The sequence below is a fragment of the Gorilla gorilla genome, chromosome 5 (assembly GCF_029281585.2).
Source record: "Gorilla gorilla gorilla isolate KB3781 chromosome 5, NHGRI_mGorGor1-v2.1_pri, whole genome shotgun sequence".
Taxonomy (NCBI): Eukaryota; Metazoa; Chordata; class Mammalia; order Primates; family Hominidae; genus Gorilla; species Gorilla gorilla.
The window spans coordinates 181811123-181836817 of record NC_073229.2 but is presented as its reverse complement, the minus strand read 5'-3'; the positions used below and the strand labels follow the sequence as shown (position 1 = coordinate 181836817).

The window sequence follows — 25695 nt, the reverse complement described above, 5'->3', positions numbered from 1 at the left end:
TTTTGAAGTTTCTGTCACCCAAGATTTATGAAAAGCCTCTTTAAAAAGCTTCTTTACAAAGATTTATAAAAGTTTTTTAAAGTTTTTTTTTAAAGCATTACAATTAGGTATGTTTGTGCATTTCTATCTTTGTGATTCATTTCTAGTTTTATTGTTTCATCAGATGACATTTTCAGTGTGATATCTGCCTTTAGAACGTTGGAAAGTGTTTTGGGCTTAATATGATTAATTTTTGTAAATGTTCCATGAATGGTTGAACATGGTAAGTACACTTTGTAAAAACGACGTTCAACATACATTTATTATACTTATACACTGGCATACTCTACTTAGAGTTTGTTGACCTGAGCCACGAAAAACAGATGTATGCTATTGTTTCTCACTAGCATTATGTGTGTAACAAATTACCTTTGCATTTTCTAACAACCTTTACTTTATATATTTTGATGCAATGTTATTTGGTGCATAAATGTTGGTAATTTAATTCTACTCTTAACCAATATAAAATTACTCTTTAACCTGTGTAATATGATAAATACGATACTGTCTGCCTTGAGTTCTCCTTGGTCTGCTCTTAATAATGATCCCTGGGGACTGGCTCATATTTTCACATACTTAGTTATCGTCACAGCACCTAACACATAGATGCTTATTCAACGTTGGTGAAATGAAGAGATACCAGAAACCAGGAGAATCAGTAAAGTGCTGTTTGTTTTGGTTCCAACAAGGATACGAATCTCAGCTCCCTCCATTCCCCTCCAATGACCTGCTTTCCTATGGGAAACTAATAGCCCCCTCATCATACCCAAATAGTTACAAAGGCATTCCCAAGTGCTAATCCACACCAGAAGGCAGCTGCAGGGCCGAATCTCTGCCATGTCCAAACTCTTAATGTACAACTGTGAAGCAGTGGCTGGGTTCCTGAGGGCAGTGCACAGCAGAGTGTATGCAACACACAAGGTATCTGCAGTCTGAGTTCAGACTCACACACAGAGGAAGCAGTGAGAGCAACAAGGGGGAGACACTGTGGGACAGAAGGCAGAGTGTGCAGTAAGATGCAGTCAAGTGCCCGGGAGAGGAAGAGCACAGCCAGAAAGAGGCGAGGGAATGAGAAAGAGAGCTTGTAAGGATTTAAAAGAGGCGGGGGAAAGCCCTGCCAGAAATAAAATCGACTGGACACTGAGTTCCTGCAGAGGGCGCCTGGAGGTTCTTTGTGGCACCCACACCAAAAATGACAGGACAGAAAACAAGGGACCAGGCCATGTCCTGGATGTGGGAGGAGGCTGGTGCTGCTCGGTGCCCCCCAGGGGCTGGCATGGCCTAAGGGCTCCATGTACTACTTCCTTCGTCTTCACAGCCCTTCCAGATGTGGCATCTCAGGTGCAGAGACAGTCCCAGTGCCCACACAGGACAGCAGGGCTGGGACCCAGGCTGCAGCTGCCTCCAGAGGCCACCTCTGAGCCCCTAGGCTAAGCTGCCTGGGTCTGGCCAGAGTTAGGCAGACTCTTGTATAACTGGTTTGCAAATGCTGGCAGTGTTTCATCTTACTGTCTAGCAAACTTTCTTATTAGTTTGTCCACAGTATGTGATTAAAATCTAGTACATGTAAATCCCTTTTTATTACAGGTTTAGGCTGTACTAAAAATAAGCATTCCAGCGAAAGCTGCTGGCAATTCTGACGCTGGACTAGGGCCCACCAAACGACAGACATCCCTCATAGGGCCTACCCCGTCAGAAAAACAAGGGCAGCATGCACCTGGGGCTTTAGAACATACATAGTGAGCCCGAGAGGGTCTCACAGGCCCATGCTTTGCCTCTTCAGCTCCTTCAGTTTCTCTCGCTTTAATGATTTGAGGGATATGAGGATCTGAGAGAGAAGAGGTGGCTCCCTGGCCCCAGCTGTTGGTTGTTTAAAAATATTCCCTAACCTCAAAGCCCGCCTGGATAAACAACCTGAAATGCTGCGTTCCACATGTGCAGAAGGAACGCGATGGCAAGACTCATAGAGAACCAGAGAGACAGTCAAGGATTCAGAGAAAGAGACAGATGGAAACAGGCAACAGGGACAAAGTCAGAGAGACACAGAAAATATATTCACGTCGATCACGGCAGATCATCTAAATCCTTCCAGATTACAGAGAAACAAGGCGATTCCTACTACTTTGTGAAGACGCTTCTTGTTGTAATCAGTTACTTGGGAGCACCGACAGCGGCATTCCCATCACTGATGAGAACATCAATGGCCAGAGCCATGCGCTTACTGGCCCCTCAGTGTGCCGCAGGTCTGTCTGTGCTGGGTGCTGTGGTGGGCACTATCTCAGTTAATCTTCAAAAGAAACCGAGGGGGTAGCACTAGGATCACATCCGTTTTATAGATGTGGTAACAGCTGGGAGCTTTCAGACAACTTGCCAGGTTCCAGTATTACTCAATGAGAGGACGAGGATTCAGCCCTGGCCTGTGTGTCCTCAGAGCCAGGTCCCCAACCACTGGGGTCTGCCAACTAACTCTATATTTGACCAGAGAAAGCTCTTTCTCAGTGCTCAACTAAAAAGGCCCCTATGACTGTCAAACTTATTTAACGAAGAAAACTGCTCTTCTGAACGGCCTGGGAAGCTGCATTTTTCCTCTCTCCTCTCCCATGCAAAGTGACATTTATTTACTGTGCTTGGGAAGGACCAGCTCAAACCTGCTCGTTACAAGATAAGGGAAGCCACAAGTTCCCACCTCAGCTTTCAGCATACCACTGTGCCACTTCCCTTGCTGCAAAAAGAATTCTTTCAGTGAAAACTTTCCATCTAAAAATAAGATCATGGCTAACTCTGCAATTACACTTCTCAGTGGGAGACATTTGCCTTCTACTCTATTTTCCTGAATGCAGAATGTCCAATCTACTGTCCTGCTCATCAGTCAACCAAAGGCCCCAGTGTCCCATAATTAACCGGAAAACCGAAGCTATGCAGGTTTCAATCACTGCGTGGTGTTTTGAGGAGCCCTGTGGGCAGCTTTATTTTAGATCACTCATATGCTACTTCTTCACCTGTCCCCCATGGAGCTGGCCCTGAGCACCACTCAGAGGCCACGGCTTGCGGTGTGCTCCTGGGTTCCAGTCTTCCTCCTCTAGATCCTGCCCCAAACTTCCCCACTTCCTCTCTTTTCCCTTTCTCTTTCCTGTTCTGGGTCTCCCATACATAGACCACCACCATGTTCGGTTGTGGATACTGGATGGGCACCGTGACTTTGATTTACCAGAAAGGTGGAGGCCTGGCTCCTGGCCTATTATAGCCTGGTGGCTCCTAGGTTCACGGCTGGTAGAGTGCACAGGAGAGGATCCTATTGGAAACACTCACACATGCAGAAGTACACCATCACTGGGGAAAGGCACAGCTGTGATAACGGGCTTTTACATCTCATTCATCAGGGTTCTTTAAGGGACACATACACCTGTGGGCAACGGGAGGGAACAAATGTGATTATACGAACTTTCAGAGCAGTGTCTGATAATAATCCAAAAGGAATTTTAAAATAGTAAGTCACAGTAGATTGAGAAGAAAATTTTGACTGTGATTAAAAATCTAGCCTAGGCCGGGAGCAATGGCTCACATCTGTAATCCCAGCACTTCGGGAGGCCGAGGCAGGTGGATCACTTGAGGCCAGTTCAAGACCAGCCTGGCCAACATGGTGAAACCTCGTCTCTAAGAAAAATACAGAAAAATTAGCTGCGCAGGGTGGCATACGCCTGTAGTCCAGCTACTTGGGAGGCTGAGGCAGAAGAATTGTTTGAATCCGGGAGGTGGAGGTTGCAATGAGCTGAGATCATGCCACTGCACTCCAGCCTGGACGACAGAGCAAGACTCCATCACAAAAAAAAAAAAAAAAAATCTAGCCTAGAGACAAGAAACAGAGGATAAATGAGTGGACAAATTGGGTGTGTTTAGAAATGAATAAAAAGTTTTATAAATGATAAAGAGAAGGAAGTGTCCAGTAAGACCTTTAGTTTTATAGGTAACAACACCCTACCTACCAAAATACAGTCTAGAATAAGGCATTAGACCTCCAGGAGAAGGCACGCAGAATGACAGAAGAGTTTATGTGCACAAGTGTAAGACACCCACTGTCCCATCATGTCACAGGCCTGGAGGTCAAAATTACAACCCAAGAAAGGGTGTTGAGAACTCCTACAGGTAGACGGTTCCCCCAAAGATATTTAAGATGCTGTGCTCCTTCAGCTTAAATTGTCCCCAAGATAGGTGTGGAATGGACACTGAGGCTGGTGTCACCAGGAAGGGTACTGGTAATCAAACAAAGGCTGATTTGTAGAAACCTTGTAGAAACCCTGGTGTGCCCCCACATGGAGAACTAGGTGTAGTTTTGGCCACTGCATCTACAGAAGGTCAAGACATTGTCCAGAGAAAGCCAATCAAAACTATCAAGGGAGGAGGAGTAACAAGAGCACTAGCAGCTAACAATCACACAGCGTCTGCTACATGCCAGGCACTTTCCACCTGTTCATTCATTTATTCTCTCCACTATCCCATGCGGCAGGCAGTTATCAACCCCACCGCAGAGATGAGGAAACTGAGGCACACAGCGTTTCAGTACCTTGCCTGTCACGCAGCTGGTATTTGAACCCAGGCCGTGCAGTGCCAGATCCCATGCTCTTAACCATCAGCTACTTCCTACATGGGAGAAACAGAACCCACTCCATACTGTTCTGTTGGAGAGGCAAGGCTGAAAGTAATTTATCTATGTTAAGAAAACCGAGACGAGGCCTGATAGAGAAAACATGAGCTTTGTGGCAAACTGTAGATTATTAAAGTTAGGGTAAAGTTAATTTAAGACAAACGGAAGACTGCTTTGCACAGCAGGACATACATTATAAAATGTTATTTTTCTCAAGAATTGAGACTACAAATTCTAAGACTCACGAAGAGTGCTGGCAATCAATGCTGTGTTACTAAGGGAAGCTAGGTTTGTTCTGAGGTGCACTCCTATCCTTTCAGTTACGAGGTAACAGGGTTTCCATTGCTTATTCTCCCAGGAATACCCCTGGTCACTTCCGCTAGAGGCAGGCCATGAGTCTTCCCCACTGTGGCAAAGCTTTTGTCCTCTCCTTGCTTCCCTTCCTGTCACTTGGGTGTTCTGCCATCTCCTTGCCAACCTCATCTCTAGGCAGCTCCAGCCACAGAGAGAAGAGGGTCTGCGGGTGTGGGGAGCAGCTCTCAGTCTGCAGTGACAACAGGCGCTTGCCAAATAATCCCAGGGGCTGGGCCCGGGTCACGTGCAGAAGGCCCGTGCTGGGCCGGTGGTATTACAGCCGCAGACCTCTGAGCTCTCAGTTCCCTCTGCCTGTTTTCCTAGCCTGTCCTGGCGGAAGTTGGGAGGCAGAGAGGGGAGGCCTTGGTCGTCTCCGGGAAGAATACAGATCCTAACTCCAGCCCCTGGAGGAGAGGTCTCCCGGACCCTGCCTCTTTTCCTGTCCCCAGAAGGACTGGGGATTGAACGCCCCCAGCCCCTCTAAGGAGCTGGGACAAACAACTGCACAAGGGTGCCTCCCGTAGGTGTGTGGCCAGCCCTGTGGCAATCGAGAGGCCTGGGGGCGACATGACTTTATTTCACGTGCCTGCTGACCTGGCAGCCTTGGGAGACAGAGGACCCCATTCCGGTGCCTGTGCTGGGGGAGGCGCAGCCAAGGGCGGTGCAGGGTGTAAAGAGAATAAAAAAGATATTTGGTGACTCTAGACCCGGTGAACTCAATCAGTGGCAAGATGCAAATGCGCTGAAATATTAACCATTACTGAGTGTTCCGTGGCGCAGGGTTGGAGAGGCGCAAGCCCACCCGGAGGACCCGGGCTCTCGCCAGGCTCCGCCCAGGCGCTACTCACCTACGCAGTTATCACAAAGGCTGCAATGGGAGGCGCGAGGGGGCCGGAAAATCTTGCAGGTGAAACAGTATTTAAGTTTCACGGTCTGGCCATTGATGATGACTTCTTTGGTTCTGGGAGGCGGGCGGTACCCCCCTGAACTGGTGCCGTTTGCGATATCTGTGGAGAAAAGAAGAGAAAGAGCGCACACCCTTCAGAGCCTCCCTCTGCCTCCGCGGGACCCGTCCGCCTGGAGTGTAAGCTCCAGGGCAGCAGGCACAGTGGCTGGCAGGGCCCCCGGTGCCCACGGTTTACCCAGGCTGGGGCTCTGGGACTCGCCCTCCGCTGGGACCCAGGCCTTCTTCGTTGCACACGTGCAGGGGCCACGTGACTGAGCTCTGGCCAATGGAGCACAGCACACATGGCCCCACCCAGCCAGGCCCTCCCTGTGGAGCCCCGCCCTTTTCCTCCTTCCCCTCCCCTCCCTGTAGGCGGCAGGAGAGGCCCCAGGCCACCTTGGGAGACACAGCTGGGGAGTCGCCTGACTGCACAGAGGAGGGCCACCCTGACCTCTTCCCGCCTGCACAGGTCTGTGAGCACCAGACTCCTGCCTTAACCCTGGAAAGGCTAGGGTGTTACTTGTTACTGCTAGCCTTGCCCTCATTAACACGCCACCCTAATTCACTCTCCTGGAATGCTGGACTCCAAATCCAGCTCCAGGGTCCCTTCGCTTTGCCCATTGGCTACCTCAAAAATGCCAAGTATACAATGGGAGGGGGAGAATCCAGATTGTAAAAAATACATTTTAAAAAATCATTAAATGTATATTTTGAAAATCATTTCTACATTTTATCATCCCAATAGCACCTTTAATTTTTAGAACCAGTTCTAAAAATGTCAATGACAATACAAACATGTAGAGTTTTTAAATTTCCATTTTATCTTATCATCTCTGATTTCACATTAGGATCACATGGGAGCTTTTAAAACTCCCCTAAGGTGTGAACCCTGTCCCAGATTTATTAAATCAGAATGACCTGGGTTGTTCTCACGTGGGCAAGGTTTGAGAACCCCTGCTCTCTGGGAAGATAAAACTTCCAGTTTTATTTCACCTAGACTCCTCAGAGCCCTATTAGCCTTGCCAAGAAGAAGTTAGGGCAGCTGGCTGTGCAGTCAAGAACAGGAGGGCAGGGTGGATGGAGAAGATCAAGAACTTCCATGAGAGCTTCAGCTGAGACTCTGTGGCTGACAGATGCAAGCCAGACCTAAGGGACTGGATCAGTCCTGAGGAGCATCAGAGTTGGTAACATTAAAGATAACTGTTCATTTTAATTCTCACCCTCTTAAAGCACATACTATCAGAGATGGTTGCAAGATACTTTTGGTTGATTTCCAAAGTGGTAGGCATCAGTCTCATCACCCACTCAGTCCCCTCACACCACACCAACTCATCCTGGGCAATAATCATTGAGCAGAACTGCTGAGATCCTGGTCCTGCTGTCAGAGAGTCTTTCATTGGTGTGGGACATTGTATTAGTCTGTTCTCATGCTGCCAATAAAGACATACCTGAGACTGGATAATTGATAAAGGAAAGAGGTTTAGTTGACTCACAGTTCTGTAGGGGTGGGGAGGTCTCAGGAAATGGTATAATCATGACAGAAAGGGAAGCAAACATGTCCTTCACATGGCAGCAGGGAGGAGAGGTGCCAAGCAAAGGGGGAAAAAGCCTCTTATAAAAGAATCAGATCTCGTGAGATCACTATCACAAGAACAGCATGGGGGTAACTGCCTCCATGAGTCAATTACCTCCCACCGGGTCCCTCCCATGACATGTACAGATTATGGGAACCACAACTCAAGATGAGATTTGGGTAGGGACACAGCCAAACCATATCATTCTGCCCCTGGCCCCTCCCAAATCTCATGTCCTCACATTTTAAAACACAATCATGCCTTTCCAACAGTCCCCCAAAGTCTTAGCTCATTCCAGCATTAACCCAAAAGTCCAAGTCCAAAGACAAGGCAAGTTTCTTCTGTCTATAAGCCTGTAAAATCAAAAGCAAGTTAGCTATTTCCTAGATACAATGAGGGTACAGGCACTGGGTAAAATAAACCTGTTCCAAATGGGAGACATTGGCCAAAACAAATGGGCTACAGGCCCCATGCAAGTCTGAAATCTAATAGGTCAGTCATTAAAGCTTGAAGTTCCAAAATAATCTCCTTTGACTCCATGTCTCACATCCAGGTCATGCTGATGCAAGAGGTAAGGCTCCCACAGCCTTGGGCAGCTCCGCCCTATGACTTTGCAGGGTACAACTCCCCTCCCAACTGCTTTCACGGCTGGAGTTGAATGTCTTCAGCTTTTCTGGGCACACAGTGCAAGATGTCAGTGGATCTACCATTCTGGGGTCTGGAGGATGGTGGCCCTCTTCTCACAGCTCCACTAGGCAGTGCCCCAGTGGGGACTCTATGTGGGGGCTCTATGTGGGGGCTCTGACCCCACATTTCCCTTCTGCACTGCCCTAACAGAGGTACTCCATGAGGGTTCCACCCCTGCAGAAAACTTCTGCCTAGACATCCAGGCATTTCCATACATCCTCTGAAATCTAGGTGGAGATTCCCAGACCTCAATTACTGTCTTCTGTGCACCTACAGGACCAACACCACATGGAAGCTACCAAGGCTTGGGGCTTGCACCCTCTGAAGCCACGGCCTGAGCTGAACCTTGGCCCCTTTTAGCCATGGCTGGAGTGGCTGGGTTAGAGTCCATAGGCTGCACACAGCAGGGGGGCCCTGGACCTGACCCAGGAAACCATTTTTTCCTCCTAGACCTCTGGGCCTGTGATGGGAGGGGCTGCCATGAAGGTCTCTGACATGCTCTGGAGACATTTTCCCCATTGTCTTGGTGATTAACATTCAGCAACTTGTTTCTTATGTAAATTTCTGCTGTCAGCTTGAATTTCTCCCCAGAAAATGGGTTTTTCTTTTCTGCTGCATGATCCGGCTACAAATTTTCCAAACGTTTATGCTCTGTCACCCCTCAAATGCTTTGCTGCTTAGAAATTTCTTCCACCAGTACCGTAAATCATCTATCTCAAGTTCCACAAATCTCTAGGGCAGGGCAAAATGCCACCAGTCTCTTTGCTATATCGTAACAAGAGTCACCTTTATTCCTGTTTCCAAGAAGTTTCTCATCTCCATCTGAGACCACCTCAGCCTGGACTTCATTGTACACATCACTATCAGCATTTTGGTCAAAGCCATTCAACAAGTCTCTAGGAAGTTCCAAACTTTCCCACATCTTCCTATCTTCTTCTGAGCCTTCCAAACTGTTCCAACCTTTCCCTGTTACCCACTTCCAAAGTCGCTTCCACATTTTCAGGTATCTTTACAGCAGTGCCCCACTACCCAATACCAATATACTGTATTAGTCCATTTTCATGCTACTATAAGGACATATCTGAGACTGGGTAATTTATAAAGGAAAGAGGTTTAATTGACTCACAGTTCTGAAGGGCTGGGGAGGCCTCAGGAAACTCACAATCATGGCAGAAGGGGAAGCAAACACATCCTTCTTCACATGGCAGCAGGAAGGAGAAGTGCCAAGCAAGTATCTCATGAGAACTCACTCACTATCATGAGAATAGCATGGAGGTAACCACCCCCATGATTCAATTACCTCCCACTGGGTCCCTCCCATGACACATGGGGATTATGGGAACCACAATTCAAGATGAGATTTGGATGGGGACACAGCCAAACCATATCAGGCATTGAGATGTCTAAAAACTCCTCCAAGATGTTGATATGGTTTGGTTTTGTATCCCTGCCCAGATCTCATGTTGAATTGTAATCCCCAATGTCAGAGGAGGGGCCTGGTGGGAGGTTACTGGATCATGCGGGTGGATTTCTCCCTTGCTGTTCTTCTGATAGTGAGTTATCATGAGATCTCGTTGTTTAAAAGGTGTAGCACCTCCCCTTGCACCCTCTTCCTCCTGCTCTGGCCATTTAAGACCTTCCTCTTTTCCTTCCTTTCTCTTTTCCTTCCTCCATGATTGTAAGTTTCCTGAGGCCTCCTCAGCCATGCTTCCTGTACAGCCTGTGGAACCATGAGCCAATAAAACCTCTTTTCTTTATAAATTACCCAGCCTCAGGTAGTTCTTTATAGCAATGTGAAAATAGACTAATACAGATGGGAATCTGCAGCCAAAGATGAGAAGGCCTGCTCCAAGAGTGGTCCACCAGCATCCATATCATCTGACAGCCTAGCACATAAGCAGATTCTTGGCTTGTCCCAACTATGGAATGGGAATCTGCATTTCACCGAGATTCCCCAGTGATTGAAACTTTCAGGTTTGAGAACCCCACTGTGGGGTGCCAGTAAATACTCCCCAGTCCACACATTCCTATGTGCCTCTTTATTATGTACTCAAATACACTCACTTGCATGATAAAGAGCTACGCTTAGAGAACACAGCTTAGCCAGGTGAGGGGCCACATCACAGAACACACCCACACCCAAGCGTTTTCACGCAGAGCACTTGGTGATTTAGAACAGCTCAGGCTATCTGGAGAGCTGTGCCATTCTGCCCCCAAGCAGGGCTGCTGTCACTCACTGACAGTACCCACGATTCGCATGTCATGATTCAGGGGCTCGAAAAGGAATGCCCCTCCCTGCAGTCTTCTTTAAAAAATATATATTTTTTAATTTTTAGAAATAGTCTCGCTCTGTCACCCTGGCTGGAGTGCAGTGGTGCTATCATAGCTCACTGTAGCCTTGACCTCCCAGGCTCAGGTGATCCTCCCACCTCAGCCTCCCAAGCTGCTGGGACTACAGGTATTCACCACCATGCCTGGCTAATTTTTAAATTTTTTAAATTATTTATTTATTTATATATTTATTTATTTGAGAGACGGAGTCTTGCTCTGTCACCCAGGCTGGAGTGCAGTGGCGTGATCTTGGCTCACTGCAACCTCTGCCTCCCCAGATTCAAGCCATTCTCCTGCCTCAGCTTCCCAAGTAGCTGGGACTACAGGTGTGCACCACCACGCCCAGCTAATTTTTGTATTTTTTTTAGTAGAGACAGGGTTTCACTATATGTTGGCCAGTCTGGTCTCAAACTCCTGACCTCAGGTGGCCCGCCTGCCTTGGCCTCCTAAAGTGCTGGGATCACAGGCATGAGTCATAGTACCCAGCCTAATTTTTAAATTTTTTATAGAGACAGGGTCTCACTATGTTGCTCAGTCTGGTCTCAAGCAACTGGCCTCAAGCTAGTGATCCTCCCAAAGTGGTTACAGGCATGAGCCACTGTGCCCAGCCTTGGTCTTCTTTAAATGGCTGTCAGAGGTCTGGAAATCTGCTATAGCCCTTTAGCCTAAGGCTTTGGTGTTTGTGAAAGTACAATCCCAGAGTTAAGGAGAGTGCTTTGAACTGCTACTGGCCATGAATTATTCATGGAAAATTAAAGTTCCAGGTTCGAGGGAGAGCAGGCAGTGTGGAGGGCAGGGCGGGGCAATGGCAGGAGGAAGAAGCAGGTCTCCTACTTCTCTCTTCCTGAGGCCCAAACCTTCTGCTTAGAATAACTGAACAGCTGTGGAGCCAGTCCAAGGACTCTGGGTGGCCTTGCCCTGCCAAGCAGGATACCCTCTTTTGGCAGGTGCCGCATCTGCCTGGCACTCCAGGTGGCTGCCCCATCAAATGGCACTAACGTCACAGGCATCTGGAGAGGTGCTGAGCTCCAAAAGCCGGGGCCTTAAGAAGAGGGAGGCCTTGCAACTGATTCTGCAATAAGGAGAGAACAAAGAGATGGCACGGCTGTGTGCTTCCCCTGAGCACTGGATAGAAATCACTGGCTTTGAATCCATCAAAGATAAGGTCAGGTCTCTATGGGTGCCAGCTGGGTGCCACTGAGGCCTAGATTAATAATAATCCTTATGTCAGCTGTGAAATCTATTGCCTCTATTTACTCCTGCAAACATGGGTAGAAAAACTAGACCTGATATCTTTTTATAAAATACGAACTCTATCAAACATTTGTGTTAATTTCAGTAGAAAAGTTTAGAAACTGAATTGTGAAGGTGAATATTTTAAAATGCAGGAATGACAAACGTATCAACACTACAACTATTTAAATAGCCTAGTTCTGAGTAGCAATGACTTGATAAAGCGAGTATTTGCTGACACTCCTGAAGATAAACTCTATTGATCTTTAGTTCCAAAGTGCATTTTTTAAAAGATTGAACTTCTGTTACAAAGAGGTGAAATGCTGAAAGCTAGAATTCAAAAGACATAGTAAACTGAAGCTTAAGAATTAAACCCAAACCCAAAACTCTTTGACTAAATATTTGGAGAGCTCTTTATGTAAAAGAAATGGAAGGATCAGAAGACCTGGATTCAGGGCCCAGCGATGCCACGAAAAAAGTCAACCAATATTTATGAAGGATTTACTATAAGCCAGTGCTGCACCAGGGGTTGCAGAGGGCCACTGGGGTCCTGGGAGGGCTCTGCTGGGCTGTCTGATGAGCACAGCAAGTCTTGAGCCCGTCTTGCCACCCATTCTGATCTGATCTGTTCTCCTGGCCCTTAAAGAGTCAGCTTTCTAAATGCAAGTCCCATCATGAAACTCAGGCCCTCCCATGCAGCACACAATCCGTGAACCTTCTCTCTCCTTGCACGATCTTCCATGGAGCCTATGCTCAAAACACGGTGGCCTCCTTGGGTTTCCCTGAGCGGGCAATGCTGTTTTCTACTTCTGGGCATTTGCACGTGATATTTTCTCTGCTCGGGATTCCCTCTCCTGCTGTCTGCGCAGATAATCCTATCCTTTGAGGGCCAGTTCCAGCTTCTCTTGTGAAAACACTTTGCAAGCAGAGTTACTTGTTTCCTCCTTTGGGCTCTCACTGCGCCTGCCTTGTTTATTTATCCAGCCACTAGATCTGTATTGTGCTTCTACTGGGGGCCAGCCCTGGGCTCTGAGCTGGGGACACAGGAGGAACTCAGACTTCTTCTCTGCTGGTGGTGTTTACAGGCCAGAGGGAAGACCCAGTACAGATAATGTCAGGAGGATTTGTTTCCAGATCTTCCTGCTGCTCCAGGGCAGTGACCACGGCCTATCCACTTTCAAGTCCCCATCGTCCAGCAGAGAGTCTAGCACATAGGAGATGCCCAAGATGGAGGACTGCCATGCTCCCGCACCTCCACCCTGCCTGGGAATCACAGCCGCAGGCCCTCAAGTGCTGCAACGCTGTCCACCAGGCAGGCCACTCTTGTGCCTATAGCCCCTCACTTGCAGAGGACACCTTTCCAAGGTGCTCTGTGGATCTGACTCTTTCAAAACTTATCCACAAGCTGCTGCTGATCCAGAGCCAACCTCGCATGGCCAGGTGGCACCCCCAAAAAGGGCCGGCTGAGAAGGCCAGCTGTGTACCTCAGGGAGCCCCGCTGTTCTTTCTTCCACACAATGCATCCAACAGCTGCCTAGGCCCATGGCTTTCAGGCACACTTGCATCCAGGGCAGATGGGAACAAGGGGGCTTGAAACCCAGGGCTTCACATACCAACCTTAGCACAAAGAAACTTTTTCTTCAGTGTTCTAGCCTGAGGCCAGTGGCCAATCATGAAGTCTTTCTCTCATCTGGAGATCACAAACACCTGTGGCCTGTGTCATGTGGCACAAAGAGAGAAGCAAAGGGAGGGTTCCTGCTCTACTCAATTTTTCTGGTTTTGGGTTTTGTTTTTTTTTTTTTGTATTTTTTGTTTCCTTTGGTTGTTGGTAACAATTGTGCCTCTGCCTCTTTGGGCTGCTCTTTGTGGCTTAAATACAGCAATTGAAAAAGGAATAACAGGCATTTGCAATAGCTAGTGGGTCAAACACTAGAATTTTGGGGGGAAAACCTCTAGCAGTTAGGCAAGTGTATATGAGTCAGTATATTTATTTATTTATTTTTTTTTTGAGATGGAGTTTTGCTCTTGTCACCTAGGCTGGAGTGCAATGGCACGATCTCGGCTCACTGCAACCTCTGCCTCCTGGGTTCAAGCAATTCTCCTGCCTCAGCCTCCCGAGTAGCTGGGACTACAATACAAGCTCCTGCCACCACACCCAGCTAATTTTTTTGTATTTTTAGTACAGACGGGGTTTTGCCATGTTGGCCAGGCTGGTCTCGAACTCCTGACCTTAGGTGATCCACCCGCCTCGGCCTCCCATAGTGCTGGGATTACAGCCATGAGCCACCGTGCCCATCCCAAGTCAGTATTTTTCAAGGAGATTTTTATACACAAGCATTTTGAAAGAGTATGTAAAATGGTCTCTTCCTTCATATAGTCCCCCAACCAATTGGTGGACGTTGCTGGCATGGAGACAGAAATAATAACAGCACTTACATCTAGTGTTACCCTTGCAACCAGCCTGTGGGCAAAAATTAGGGGAGCTGGGGATGAAGAAATTGGGGCTGTGCGGCATGTGGGCTCAAGGATGGGAAGCTGCCTGTTGACTAAATTGTTTCACACAGAATTCCTGGACTTGCTGGAGGCCTTCTATCAGCTGTTTAACTTCTGCCTGTGACTTCAAGTAAGTCATCTTTTCTTCCTGAAGGAATAGCAGAGCACTTCCATCCTGATAGATCCATTTGTCTCCCATTGGATTTATTCCTGCCCCAAATTCAGGGATCAAATGTCTACGTGTTACCATATAAAGTAACTGGACTCTGCTTTCTTACAATGCAAAAGGAAAAATCCCAAATTATAAAAGATGTAGATTAAGGTTCTTTCCTGCCATTGCAGCTGTAGTGGTAGTGCCCTAACTGCCCTTGGGCTGGGGAAGGGACAAAGGGCCTAGTCACTATGCTGGCACCTCCAGCACACCACAGCCACCAGAGAGGAGTCCTGTCTCTTCCCTGTGAGCCCCCATGCCCCACTCTTCAACAAGTAGAGTCCCTGGCTCAGGCCAGCAGTGCAGCCTCCCTGCCCCAGTGTTCACTCCCATCCAGACCAGTAGCTCAGCAGTTCTCTGAGGTGCAGCTCCTAGAGGCAACCGAGAGCTCCTCGGCCACTGCCATTGCAAGGGTGCTGCCTTGCTGCCCTTGGACTGGGAAAGGAACAAAGACCCTGAGTGCTTCAACCATACTGCCAGCAAGCTGCAGTTGCCCTAAGGAGAAGAGGCCAGGCTGTCTCCCCTGGGACCCACCCACCCACCCTGCTCATCACTGGAAAGGGTCCCCTCCACTTAGGTCCACAGCACAGCTGCCCCATCCCAGGCCAATCGCAATGATTGATCGTGGCTCTGCATCTCTTGGTGGGTGGAGCCCCACAACAGAAGTGAAAGGCCCTCTGCTATAACCACTGCTAAGGGCCCTTCCTCTGCTGCCTCCAAGCTGAGGACAGAATATAAAGCCTGAGCTTACCCCAGAGCTGCAGTGGGCGTCCTGGGAGTGCCAAGCCGAGATATGCAGCCAGCACCTAAGTGGGAGAGGAGCCTACACCTCAGAACACTGAGAGGGCACACAGCTGAAAATGTGTGGAAACGCCAAGGAGCTGCATGGCTGAGGAAGAGCCTACCTGCTGGCCCTTACACTTAAGTGCCATCTACTGTATCAAAGCCCAAAACTTCAACACCAAAAACAAAACAAAACAAAAAAAACAGAACAATAACAACAAAACAAACGAACCAACAAAAAAAACACCTTTGCTAATATACTCCCCATGCGAAACCAAGGACAATAATTAACTATAAATAAAGACCTTGCAAAAAGCCTTGGTCCTCTGAAAACATCCAGAAAAGTCTACTGACTGTACTCAACTTACATCACAGTTAAAGGACCACCAGCCCACACAGATGAGAAAGAGCCAGCCCAAGAACTCTGGCAACTCAAATAGCCAGAGTGTCTTCTTTCCAAACAATTGCACTAGTTCCCCAGCAAGGGTTCTTAACCAGGCTGAAATGGCTGAAAGACAGAAATAGAATTCAGAGTATGGATAGCAAAAAAGATGATTGAGATTTAGGAGAAAGTTGAAACCCAATCCAAGGGATCTAAGAATTGCAATAAAATGATACAGAAGCTTACAGATGAAATAGTCATTATAAAAAAGGACCAAACTGATCTGAAAAAGATGAAAAACGTACTATAAGAATTTCATAATGAAATCACAAGTATTAACAGCAGAACATACCAAGCAGAAGAAGGAATCTGACAGCTTAAAGACTGGCTCTGAAATAACTCAGTTAGACAAAAATAAAGTAAAAAGAATGAATAAAACCTCTGAGAAATATGGACTTATGTAAAGAGACCAAATCAGCGACTCATTGGTGTTCCTGAAAGAGACAGGGAAAAAGTAAGCAACTTGGAAAACTATTTCAGGATATTATACATGAAAACTTCCCCAACCTTGCTAGAGAGGCTGACATTCAAATTCGGGAAATGAAGAGAACTCCTGCAAAATAATACACAAGAAGAATATCCCCAAGACACATAATCATCAGATTCTCCAAGATGAAAATGAGAGAAACAATGTTAAAGAAATGTAGAGAGAAGAGGCAGTTCACTTACAAAGGGAGCCCTATCAGGCTAACAGCAGATCTTTCAGCAGAAACCCTAAAAGCCAGAAGAGATCGGGCTATATTCAGCATTCTTAAAGAAAAGAATTTCCAACCAAGAATTTCATATCCAGCCAAACTAAGCTTCATAAATGAGGGATAAGTAAGATCTTTTTCAAAGCAAATGTTGAGGAATTCCTTGCCACCAGACCTACCTTAAAAGAGGTCCTGAAAAGAGCACTAAATATGGAAAGGAAGGACCATTACCAGCCACTACAAAAACACACTCAAATACACAGACCGGTGACTCTATAAAGCAACCACACAAACAAGCCTGCATAATAACCAGCTAACAATGTGATGACAAGATCAAATCTGCACATATCAATACTAACTTTGAATGTAAATAGGAAATGCCCCAATTAAAAGGCACAGGGTGGGCTGGGCATGGTGGCTCACACCTGTAATCCCAGCACTTTGGGAGGCTCAGGTGGGCAGATCACTTGAGGCCAGGAGTTTGAGACCAGCCTGGCCAACATGGAGAAAGCCCAAATCTACTAAAAATACAAAAAATTAGCCAGGCATGGTGGCGTGTGCCTGTAGTTCCAGCTACTCAGGAGGCTGAGGTGGGTGAATCACTTGAACCTGGGAGCCAGAGGTTGCACTGAACTGAGATTGTGCCACTGCACTCCAGCCTGGGTGACAGTGCAAGACCCTGTTTAAAAAGAAAAAAAAAAATGGCACAGAGTGGCAACCTGGATAAAGAAGCAAGACCCAATGACCCAATGGTATGCTGTCTTCAAGGGACCCATCTCACATGCAGTGACACCCATAGGCTCAAAATGAAGTGATGGAGAAAAATCTACCAAGCGAATGGAAAACAGAATAAAAGCAGGGGTTGCTATCCTAATTTCAGACAAAACAGACTTTAAACCAACAGAGATCAAAAAAGACAAAGAAGGGCATTACGTAATGGCAAAACATTCAATTCAATAAGGAGACCTAACTATCCTAAATATATATGCACCTAACACAGGAGCACCTAGATTAATAAAGCAAGCTGTTAGAGACTCACAAAGAGACTTAGACTCCCACACAATAATAGTGAGAGATCTCAACACCCCACTGACAGTATTAGATCATTGAGGCAGAAAATTAACAAAGATATTCAGGACCTGAATTCAATACTGGACCAAATGGACCTAGCACAAACATCTACAGAACTCTCTACCCCAAAACAAGAGAATATACATTCTTCTGATTGCCACATAGCACGTACTCTTAAATTGACCACACAATCAGACATAAAACAATCCTCAGCAAATTAAAAAAAAAATCATACCAACTACACTTTCAAGCCATAGCACAAGAAAAATAAAAAATCAATACTAAAAAAATTGCTCAAAACGATACGATTACATTGAAAATTAAACAACCTGTTTCTGAATGACTTTGGGGTAAATAATGAAATCAAGGCAGAAATCAAGAAGTTCTTTGCAACTAATGAGAACAATGATACAACATACCAGAATCTCTGGGACATAGCTAAGGTAGTGTTCAGATGGAAGTTTATAGCACTAAATGGCCACATGAAAAAGTAAGAAGGATCTCAAATTAACAACCTAACATCATAACTAGAGGAATTAGAGAAGCAAGGGAAAACCAATCCTAAAGCTGCTAGAAGACAGAAATAACCAAAATCAGTGCTGAACTGAAGGGAATTAAGAAACAAACAAAAAACATATAAAACATCAACAAATCCAGGAGTTGGTTCTTTGAAAAAATTAATAAGATAGACTGCTAGCTAGACTAATAAAAAAGGAGGGAAATCCAAATTAACACAATTAGAAATGGCAAAGGGGGCATTACCACTTACCCCCAGAGAAATAAAAAAAAAAAAAAACCACACACAAAAAACCCAGACAGTACTATGAACACCTCTATGCAGACAAACTAGAAAATCTAGAAGAAATGGATAAATTCCTGGACACATACAACCTCCAAAGACTGAACCAGGAAGAAACTGAATCCCTGAACAGATTAGTAATGAGTTCCAAAATTGAAGCAGTAATAAAAAGCTTACTAACCAAGAAAAGCCCAGGACCAGATGGATTCACAGCCGAATTCTACCAGATATATAAAGAGCTGGTACCATTCCTACTGAAACTGTTCCAAAAAAATGAGGAGGGACTCTTCCCCAACTCATTTGGAGGCCAGCATCATCCTGATACAAGACCAGGCAGAGATGCAACAAAAAAAGAAAACCCCAGGCCAATATCCCAAATGAATATAGAAGCAAAAATCCTCAAGAAAATACTAATAAACTGAATCTAGCAGCACATCAAAAAGTTAATCCACCAAGATCAAGTAGACTTTATCCTTGGGATGCAAGGCTGGTTCAACATACACAGATCAGTAAATGTGATTAATCACATAAACAGAACTAAAAAATTTCCTAAAAACCACATAATTATCTCAATAGATGCAGAAATAAAAGAGATGTGAATAAAATTCAACATCTCTTCATGTTAAAAACACTCAATAAACTAGGCATTGAAGGAATATACTTCAAAATAACAAGAGCCATCTATGACAAACCCACAGCTGACATCATACTGAATGGGCAAAAGCTAGAAGCATTCGCCTTGAAAGCTGGCACAAGACAAGGATGCCCTCTCTTACCACTCCTATTCAACATAGTACTGGAAGTCCTGTCCAGAGCAGTCAGGAGGAAGAAATAAAAGGCGTTCAGATAAGAAGAGAGGAGGAAGTCAAACTCTCCCTGTTTGTGGATGACATAATTCTATATCTGGAAAAGCCCAGAGTCTCTGCCCAAAAGCTCCTTGATCTGATAAACAACTTCAGCAAAGTTTCAGGATATAAAATTAATGTATGGAAATCAGTAGCATTCCTATACACCAACAACATCCAAACCAAGAGCCAAATCAGGAACACAATCCCATTCACAGTTGCCACAAAAATAATTAAAAACCTAGGCATACAGCTAAACCAGGGAGGTGAAAGATTTCTACGATAAGAGTTACAAAACACTGCCAGAAATCAGTGATGACACATACAAATGGAAAAACATTCCATGTTTATGGGTAGAAAGAATAAATATCGGCTGGGCATGGTGGCTCATGCCTGTAATCCCAGCACTTTGGGAGGCTGAGGTGGGCAGATCACGAGGTCAGGAGATTGAGACCATCCTGGCTAACATGGTGAAACCCCTTGTCTACTAAAAATACAAAAAAATTAGCTGAGCGTGGTGGCAGGCACCTGTAGTCCCAGCTGCTTGGGAGGCTGAAGCAGGAGAATGGCATGAACCCGGGAGGCAGAGCTTGCAGTGAGCCGAGATCGCGCCACTGCACTCCAGCCTGGGCGACAGAGTGAGACTCCATCCAAAAAAAAAACAAAACAGAATCAATATCATTAAAATGGCCACACTGCCAAAAGCAATTTACAGATTCAACACTATTTCTATCAAAGTACCAATGACATTCTTCAGAAAATTCAAAAAAACTATTTTAAAATTCATATAGAACTAATAAAGAGCCAGAATAGCCAAGGCAATCCTAAGCAAAAAGAACAAAGCTGGAAGCATCACATTACCTGACTTAAAACTATACTACAAGGCTATTGTATCCAAAACAACATGGTACTGGTATAAAAACAGACCCATTGTATTAGTCCATTCTCACACTGCTAGGAAGAAAAAACCAAGACTAGGTAATTTATAAATGAAAGAGGTTTAATTGACTCACAGTTCCACATGACTGGAAAAGCCTCAGGAAATTTACAATCATGGTGGAAGGCAAAGAGAAGCAGGCACCTTCTTCACAGGGCAGCAGGACAGAGTGAGTGCAAGCAGGGGAAATGCCAGCCACTTATAAAACCATCAGATCTCGTGAGACTCACCCACTATCACGAGAACAGCATAGGGGAAACCACCCCCATGATTCAATCACCTCCACCTGGTCCTGCCCTTGACACATGGGGATTATGGGGATTACAATTCAAGATGAGATTTGGGTGGGGCCACAAAACCTAACCATATCACACATAGACCAATGGAACAGAATAGAGATCCCAGAAATAATGGTACACACCTACAACCATCTGATCATTGACAAACCTGACAAAAACAATGGGGGAAAGGATTCCCTATTCAATAAATGGTGCTGGACTAACTGGCTAGTCATAGACAGAAGATTGAAACTGGGCCCCTTCCTTACACCACATATGAAATCAACTTAAGATGGATTAAAGACTTAAATGTAAAACCTAAAACTATAAAAACTCTGGGAGATAACTTAGGAAATGCCATTCTGGACATAGGACCTGGCAAAGATTTATGATGAAGACACCAATAGCAATTGCAACAAAAACAGAAATTGACAAATGAGACCTAATTAAACTAAGAGTTGTTTTACTGAAAAGAAACTATCAACAGACTAAACAGACAACCTACAGAATTGGAGAAAATATTTGCAAACTAGGCATCTGACAAAGTTGTAATATCCATAATCTGTAAGGAGCTTAAATGAATTTACAAGAAAAAAAAAACAACCCCATTAAAAAGTAGGCAAAGGACATGAACAGACACTTTTTAAAAGAAGATATACATGTGGTTAACAAGCATATGAAAAAAATGCTCAACAGCATTAATCATTAGAGAAATGCAAATGAAAACCACAATGAGATACCATCTCACACCAGCAGAATGGCTATTATTAAAAAGTAAAAAAATAACAGATGCAGGCTGGCTGCTGTGGCTCACGCCTGTAATCCCAGCACTTTGGGAGGCCGAGGCAGGCGGATCACCTGAGGTTCAGGAGTTTGAGACCATCCTGGCCAACGTGGTAAAACCCCATCTCTACTAAAAATACAAAAATTAGCCGGGTGTGGTGCCAGGTGCCTGTAATCCCAGCTACTTGCGAGGCTGAAGCATGAGAATCACTTGAACCTGGGAGGCGGAGGTTGCAGTGAGCCTAGATCATGCCATTGAGCTCCAGCCCAGGCAACAAGAGCGAAACTCTGTCTCAAAAACAAAACAAAACAAACAAACAAAAAAACAGAGGCTGGAGAGGTTGCCAAGAAAAGGGAATGAAGGGACTGCTTATACACTGTTGGTGGGAGTGTAAATTAGTTCAGCCACTGTGGAAAGCAGCATGGTGATTCCTCAAAGAACTTAAAATAGAATTACCATTCAGCCCAGCAATCCCATTTTTGGGTATATACCCAAAGAAATATAAATCATTCTACCATAAGTACACATGCACATGTATGTTCATTGTAGCACTATTCACAATAGCAAAGGCATGGAATTAATCTCAATGTTCATCAGTGGTAGAGTGGATAAAGAAAATGTGGTACATATACACCATGGAATACTATGCAGCCTTAAAAAAGAATGAAATCATGTTCACTGTAGCAACATGGATAGAGCTGGAGGTCATTACCCTAAGCAATCTAATGTGGGAACAGAAGGCCAAGTACTACATGTTTTCACTTACAAGTGGGAGCTAAATGATGAGAACACACAGACACAAAGAGGGGAACACCACACACTGGGGCCTACTTGAGGGTGGAGGGTGGGATGGGGAAGAAGATCATTAAAAATACCTGTGGGGTAGTACCTGGGTGATGAAATAATCTTACACTAAACCTCCATGACACACAGTTTAATAAGAAACCTGCACATGTACCCCTGAACCCAAAATAAAAGTTAAAAAAAAATTCTTTCCTTACCGAAGGATTCGGAACAGTGGCATAGCCTGGTGGATTTCAGTTTCATAGACCATTAACCAGCTGACAGAATGCCTGCCAGAGCGGTAGGAAGCTCTACTAAGAGGAGTCAGTCAGAATGAAGATGAAGCATCTCTCTGCATTAGGATGTAAGTCACAGGGCAAATGTGCTTTGCTTTAGACTCAAGTCTCTGTGACTGTATCTATTGAATTTGCTAGAGTACAGCTGTTGGATGCTACCAACACACAGCTGGTGGATCTAACACATCTTAAATTTTCATAATGCTCATTTCAGTCGTGCTCTGTAACATTCAGGACATAAACTACCCAACCTTGGAATGGCTGACCTATCATGAAAGAAGATGGTTACTTTAAGAGCCATTGAATATAATCTCTGGGCTTACAGTCTGTAAACTTCCAAGCCCACAGGAAAATATTAACAATGATTAAATGTTAGACAAGTCAACTCCTTTTATTCTAACTGTTTGGGAAAAAAGTAGAGCAAATTCTGGTCTGTCTATATACATTGGTTCGGTTTCCACTGGAGAATTAAAATGTGAAATTTTCTTAGTAATATATTGCATGGCAGCAGCTTTTTCTTTATGAATTCTTATATACAGATATGCACAGGAAGACTCAAGAAAAGGCAGGGCCCCCAGTCCTCCTCTTCCAGTTAAAATCCTTAGTATGTCCGTTTGTCTTAAACATTTTTCGTCAAGGACGGAAATGGATGCCTGAGGAAGGGCTCATTTGGGCAGTTTCAAACCCGAGCCATATGCAGGCAGCACCTGGAGCATCTCCTCTGCTTAGTCCCCTACTCATCACAAGAGGAGCAAAGAAGGCCTGCCGAGTCAGAAGCAACACAGCGAGGAACATGGAGGGGTCGGGGAGGCCAGGGCCAGGGCGGGCCGCAGGCAGCCGAGTAGTGAGTCCTGCAAGGAATGAAAGAAACATGGTGTTCCAGCCCAGTTTGCCTTTTCCTAATCATTCACTCAACACCTATGAGCGTTGAGGGTTCTCTGGTGGGCAAAAGGGAGCTGGTGCTTGCCTTCAAGGAATTTACAGTCTGGTGGAGGGCATATATTAATTAAATAATCACACAACGAAATGCATTGTTGCACACTGTGTATGTTTTAGTTAGAGAGCAGGAGAATCCACCTGGGGCAGGAACTCTTCCCAGAAGCAGCAGCATTTGAGCCAGGATCTGGAGGCTGATAGAGTAGGCTTTCCCTAGACAGTGTGTATGGGGGTGTGCACGCTCGCTGGGAGCAGGGAACCAGGCACTTTGGGCACAGGGGGCAGCTTGTGTCCTGGTCCCAGGACAGGAGGGAGATGTTATATTGAGGACATGGAGGGAGGGATGTGTGACCAGAGCACAGTGTGAGCGGGAGGTCTGAGAGAGGAGGAAGGCAGGGGCTAGGCCACACAGAGCCCTGTAGCCACATCTGGGATGTTGGCCTTCACTCTGAGTGCAAAAGGAAGCTGTGACTGTTAATTTTATGTGTCAGCTTGGCTCAGCCATGTGCCAGTTGTTCGGTCAACCACCAGTCTAAATGTTGCCATGAAGATATTTTTTAGATGAGATTAACATTTAAATCAGCAGACTTTGATGTAAAGCAGATTACTCTCCCTAATGAGGGTGGGCCTCCGCCAATCAGGTGCTGATCTTCAGAGCAAATACTGAGCTCCCCCAAGGTAGAAGAAATTCTCAAGATTGCACGGTAGAAACCCCGCCTGCTTCCAGCCTGCTGCCCTGCAGGATTCAGGCTCAAGATGGCAATACCAACTCACCTGACTTTCCAGCCTGCTGGCCTGCCCTGCAGATTCCAGACTTGCCAACCCCATAATCAGAACAAGCCAATTCCTAAAATAAACCCGCCTCTTCCCTGCCCCCCATACATATATTCTGTTTCTCCAGATATTTCTCTAGAGAGCACTGAATAATACAGAGGCCAAGAAGGGTTCTGTATTGTGTGGTAAAGTGATCAGGTAGGCAATTAAGTCATATCACATCGATTGCAGTATCAAAGACAAATCGGCTAGGGAAGAAAGAATGGATCTATGCCCAGTTAGGAGGGATTTGGAATACAAGCTTGAGACGATGTTAGCTTGAAATAGGGTGGTGGCCATGGTGATGGAGAGAAGTAGATACATTCCAGAAACTTTAAAATGGGGAAACCAATGATGAATAGACGTAATGAATGAGAGCCAGGCAGGTGACCAGGGTGAGTCTTGGATTCTGGCTCAGGCAGGGAGCCCGGGGCAGTCCAGGGGGGTTTCTGTGGTGCTGGGTGAGGGGAGTGGGAGGAGGTCATGGGTGTGGTATTGACCATGAGCAACTACCACCTGGGAGGGGCACATGCAGAATTGGACCTCAGAGGAAGGGCCTAGGCTGGAGGTAAGTATTCAGCAATGACACGGGTGCTCCAATGTTTATTTAATTTTGTTTATTTATTTGAGACGGAGTCTCACTCTGTCACCCAGCCTGGGGTGCAGTGGTGCGATCTCGGCTGACTGAAACCTCCACCTCCCGGGTTCAAGCGATTCTCCTGGCTCAGCCTCTGGAGTAGCTGGGATTACAGGCATTCACCACCATGCCCAGCTAATTTTTGTATTTTTAGTAGAGATGGGATTTTGCCATCTTGGCCAGGCTGGTCTCAAACTCCTGACCTCAAGTGATCCACCTGCCTCAGCTTCCCAAAGTGCTGGGATTACAGGCATGAGCCACCACACCTGGCATCTCGTATGTTTAAAGGCAAGGAACAACAGAGAGGTGTAGAGTGTGGTGTTGTTGAATCATTTAGTCCATGCCAAACACATTTGGGAAAACCCAAATTCTGGTGTTCCCTCTAGAAAGCTGATGTGAGCATTAGCACAGCCAAGGTCCTAGGAACCTAAGAGCAAAGAACCTCCCCCCACCCCGAGGTTTCTCACAGAGTAGCGTTCCCCAGCATGCTTGAGCACAGACCCCATAGCATCCGTGCATCTCCCCACCAAGGCCCACTGGCACGGGGAATGCTGATGTGGGAGGGTGGACCCTGGCAGGGACATCCTGGGGCTTCCTTGGGAGTAGAGCACCATGGCTGAGCTCGCTCCCTCTGGGCTGGACGGAGAGTACTGGAAACAAACCTCAGCCAGGACGCGCAGCTGGCAGGAAGGATTAATCCATCATGCCCAGAATGCTTGGACCACGTGCACAAAGATGGGAAGGGCATGGGGCTAAGCACTGTGAGAGACCAAAGCTGGAATAATTTAAGGCTGCATGGGCTTGGAGAGGGATCCTTCATGAAGGGCGTAGGAGGGAGCCAGGGTGGGCAGCAGGGGGCCTACCCCACATGACAGGGATGGGGATCTAGAAGGGGCCCTGGGGCATGTCCCGCATAGAGATGGTTCGTCTCTCTGCCCTTGCTGGAGGCATGCAGGGCCGGGAGGCTGGGCAAATTTCTTTCCACTTAGGCTCAAACCATTCTGTCGGGCTTGCCCTCGTGAGGTGAGCAGGACATGAAAGGCCTGCTACTGGGTACATGCTGGTCCCATGGAATGAGATGGAACCGGT

At 46.1% G+C, this 25695-nt stretch overlaps 1 protein-coding gene across 5 annotated transcripts in view; it reads right to left on the bottom strand.

Moving 5' to 3' along the window:
- Window positions 1-25695, bottom strand: part of ZDHHC14 (zDHHC palmitoyltransferase 14) — a 300501-nt gene that overhangs the window by 75223 nt on the left and 199583 nt on the right. For all 5 annotated transcript variants that reach the window (XM_004044877.5, XM_004044876.5, XM_019030001.4 and 2 more), the window contains exon 3: window positions 5884-6042. In XM_004044877.5, coding sequence (XP_004044925.1) covers window positions 5884-6042 — 159 coding nt within the window. The remainder of the gene's footprint in view (window positions 1-5883; window positions 6043-25695) is intronic.